General features: G+C 36.8%; 1 protein-coding gene across 1 annotated transcript; it reads right to left on the bottom strand.

Annotated features, from left to right (window-relative positions):
- Positions 1–1,415: 1,415 nt before the first annotated feature.
- Positions 1,416–3,254, bottom strand: LOC104946210 (protein zer-1 homolog). The gene is made up of 3 exons (XM_010771991.1): positions 3,029–3,254; positions 2,051–2,148; positions 1,416–1,525 (listed from the first exon to the last, which is right to left on the bottom strand). Exons 1-3 carry the CDS (start codon positions 3,145–3,147, stop codon positions 1,419–1,421), a joined length of 324 nt encoding a protein of 107 aa, XP_010770293.1. The 5' UTR covers positions 3,148–3,254; the 3' UTR covers positions 1,416–1,418.
- Between the last annotated feature and the right edge of the window lie 350 nt (positions 3,255–3,604).

The following is a 3,604-nucleotide window of genomic DNA, read 5'->3' as shown; positions in this document are numbered from 1 at the left end:
ACATTCCCTCTCAAGTCAGAACTGAGGTCACACAAAATAAGCATTCTCAGAGCCCGATATGATCAGTCCACCAGGATCAAAATTGAAACTAAATATCGTTCCAGGGCAGGCTAACCGAGGCTAACCAATGAGCACCTGCATGTGTATGAGAATGGCCCTGACTCCATTTCAGCCCAGATTTAAACTCCTGGCAGGACAAGCTCCAGCTCAATTCTCGCACTGAATTAAAACAAAGTGAATGAAGGACTGCAATATAAGAGGGAAAGAAAGAGAAACTTTAAAACTGTTCAATTGTTATGATGTGTAAAGACTGATATTGTTCTATAATCGTCTGAAACTGTTAAGTCATGATGTGAAACGATTAACAAAGAAAAAGGGAAACTCAAGCTGCAGCTACACTTTATTTTATTTATCTAAAATGAAGCACTTTTAAGATGCACATATTTTTAAAAGCTATTTTATTTATTTTCTCTATTTTATTTTTAAATGCAGCCCGAGAGGAACATTACACATATCCACAGCATTTACTGTATATCTGTAGAGTTCAATGTTAATTGACAATAAATATTGTTGTTTGAATTGTACTTTCTTTATTTGATTGGCAGTCAGTTGTTGATTACATGCAGACGTTGATAAAGCTACAGGCTACTTCAATATTTATCACACTAATTCATGAAGCAAGTTAGACACTTTGATGTTCCGGACCTTTGCATGGGGACATTTTCTCTAACTGGACCTCGTTGCATTTTAGTTGAATACCCCTGAAATACATCATCCTTTAAGGACTGGAGAAATGCTATCCAGTCTATCCGCTCCCAACGTTTTCTGGGACTTTTCTGATTCACTATTTGCTGATGTCAACCATCAAAGAAGCATTCTCATTAGAGAACCATGTAGTCCAGCAGGAGATTGACAACTACTTCTCATAATGAGTTATTAGCAGATGGGCTATTTTCGACAGCAGAGAAGATTAGTAATCACAGGTCACATCTTCAGCTTCTCTCGAAGGCTATGTAGAGCTGATTATGTAGAATGATACCAAAACTGTCCAATCAGTGAGCTACCTGTGAGGTAATGTGACTTCATGATTACACCTTTTGGCATGTTAATGTTAAAGTGAGTGTGAACAACAGACAGAACCGAGCAACAAGATACCAATGGATCTTTTGACTTGGTATGGACTTCCACTGAAGCAGAGGTGTGAGAGTGACTTTATGAGTTTCTACATTTTGGGATTTCTGCAGTAAATGACTGACGTCTGTTCACGACCAAATTATTGGACCAAATATTTGTTATCATTTTCGTGATTTCTCCTGGCTGCTGCTCAGGCTGAATCATCAGCTGTAGAAATGATCTTGGCAAACAGAACATTTCAACAAGCGACAGAGTACTGGAGACTCCATCAAATAAAAAAATGGTTACCTGGCCATGTCCTTGGTCTCCGGATGTGAGCTTTCCAGTTCCAGAACTTTCTCTAGAAGACTTATTCCTCCCTCCTTTATCAGCAGGGGACAATACTTGCTTGCTGTAGAAATAATTGTAAATAAAGAGACAGTGAGAATGATTACAGGGTCTTAATGTATACAGCACAATTGAGGTGTACAACGTGCTAACCTATAATGTTAATAGTTTACTTTGTTTACATTTTGGTAGATGTGGGCTGGCCTATCAAAGTAAACTGACTTCAATTATTATATTCTATTTGCTAATCTGTATATTAATATTGTATATTCAATAGAGGTATACATCTTTCCCTGTTGATATGTAAATATCTACTTTTCTGTTTTGTTTATGTGTTACTGTTTGTACATATATATTTGCTGTTTATTTATATTTTATTTGTTATTCATGTGCAATACTTGTCTACATGCTGCTGTGACAAAATCATTTCCCAAATTGGGATCAGTATATTATCTCGTCTTTATAAGAAGTACCTGGTGACATGTGAAAGAGAAATGATAATGTTAGAAAAGGACGCAAGTTAAAAACTAGCTAGGGGCACGTCAAACAGCCCAGCTCTAACTGTGAGCGCGGTGTAGGAGGAACTCACGGTAAACTGACACCAGGTTGTAGAGGGCCCAGGTGGCCCAGTGCTGACTGACGGGGGCGATGCTCTGAGGTAGAAGGCGCAGGATGGGCTCGAACGACCTGAGGGACCACAGTCACTTTAAACATTTCAAAAGGAGGGAATCCCCCCCAGCTGTTCTGTACAGCTTAACCTGTATCCTGAGACCCTTAACTCAGGATACACTGACATTCTGTTACTTAGTTCTGAATCCAACGGATAACAAGTAACGAGATTACGTTATCAGGATACAAAAAAAGGGAAGTGTATTATTCCATTACAATTACATTAAATAAAACAAGTAATCAGATTACTGTTCCATTTAAAAAGATATAGATTACTAGCAGGATTTCAGTGTTACAAGATATTTTTAAATAAAGATGGATATATTATAGGTAGAGGTAATGAATTCATTTTCTTTATGGTTTATATTAAGGCTAATTTAATTCTTCTTTATTCTAAATACATGTCTTTATTAATGCAGTAGGTGGACACCTGATTTATTAAACAAAAATAAAATGTCTATGCTTTTGATGTATTCATCTTAAACATTGGTAAACTATTACTATTAGTTATAAAATATCTTGAATTCTTCTTTTCTAAGGTTACATTGTTACATACACTTCAGTAAAAAAAATATTATTATTTTATTTATTTTTCCTCATCAAATGGAATCCAAAAGTAACTGAAATAATCAGGTTAAATTACTTTTACGTATATTTTGAAACTCAAATAAGGTTTCTGATGAATGTATTTAGTCATGGTAACTGAATACATTTTGAAAGTAACCCTCCCACCTCTGGTAAAATACTTATTTAAAAAAATCTCTGAGTCTTTTTTGACCTACTGCTTCCAACCTGAATTTCAGAGGTGCCACAGTATCCATACTACAGTGAAACTGCTGATGAAGCAAGAACTGCCCGTAACATGATGCATTGTCACAGTAAATAAACAGATGATCACCTGTAGTTGATGTTGCGGCGTGAGCTGACGTCCCAGCTCTGGATGGCGTCCATCATCTTGTCCATCACTGAGTCTCTGCGCGGATCCTCCATGGACCAAACGGCCGGGCCGTCAAACATGATGTGTGAGAGCACGCCGCAGGCATTGTAGGACACCTCGATCCCATCCGCCTTACTGTCCAGCAGGTTACTGTCAGAGCATCACACAGTGAGGGGGACTGATACAAACAACACGTATCTGGTGAGGTCTGTAAAAAACGTACCCTCACAAACATTTACCCTGAAGGACTTCATTCAGTTAGTTTATTAGTTTGTCTGTGCCTTCTGAGCTTTGTTTTGTATGATAATTGTGTTTGATACTGTATATATACAGGACTGTCTCAGAAAATTAGAATATTGTGATAAAGTTCTTTATTTTCTGTAATGCAATTAAAAAAACAAAAATGTCATACATTCTGGATTCATTACAAATCAACTGAAATATTGCAAGCCTTTTATTATTTTAATATTGCTGATTATGGCATACAGCTTAAGAAAACTCAAAAATCCTATCTCAAAAAATTAGAATAGTTCCTCA

The sequence above is a fragment of the Notothenia coriiceps genome, unplaced genomic scaffold, assembly GCF_000735185.1.
Source record: "Notothenia coriiceps isolate Sejong01 unplaced genomic scaffold, NC01 NC01_scaffold00010766, whole genome shotgun sequence".
Classification (NCBI taxonomy): Eukaryota; Metazoa; Chordata; class Actinopteri; order Perciformes; family Nototheniidae; genus Notothenia; species Notothenia coriiceps.
This window is presented reverse-complemented; position numbering and strand designations above follow the sequence as displayed.

Excerpts from the sequence above, each read along its gene's own strand:
- LOC104946210 (XM_010771991.1), bottom strand. The coding sequence starts at position 3,147 with ATGTTTGACGGCCCGGCCGTTTGGTCCATGGAGGATCCGCGCAGAGAC. Across the intron at positions 2,149-3,028 it reads CGCCGCAACATCAACTACAG|GTCGTTCGAGCCCATCCTGC; the intron begins GTGATCATCTGT and ends GTGGTCCCTCAG. Across the intron at positions 1,526-2,050 it reads CAACCTGGTGTCAGTTTACC|CAAGCAAGTATTGTCCCCTG; the intron begins GTGAGTTCCTCC and ends TTATTTCTACAG.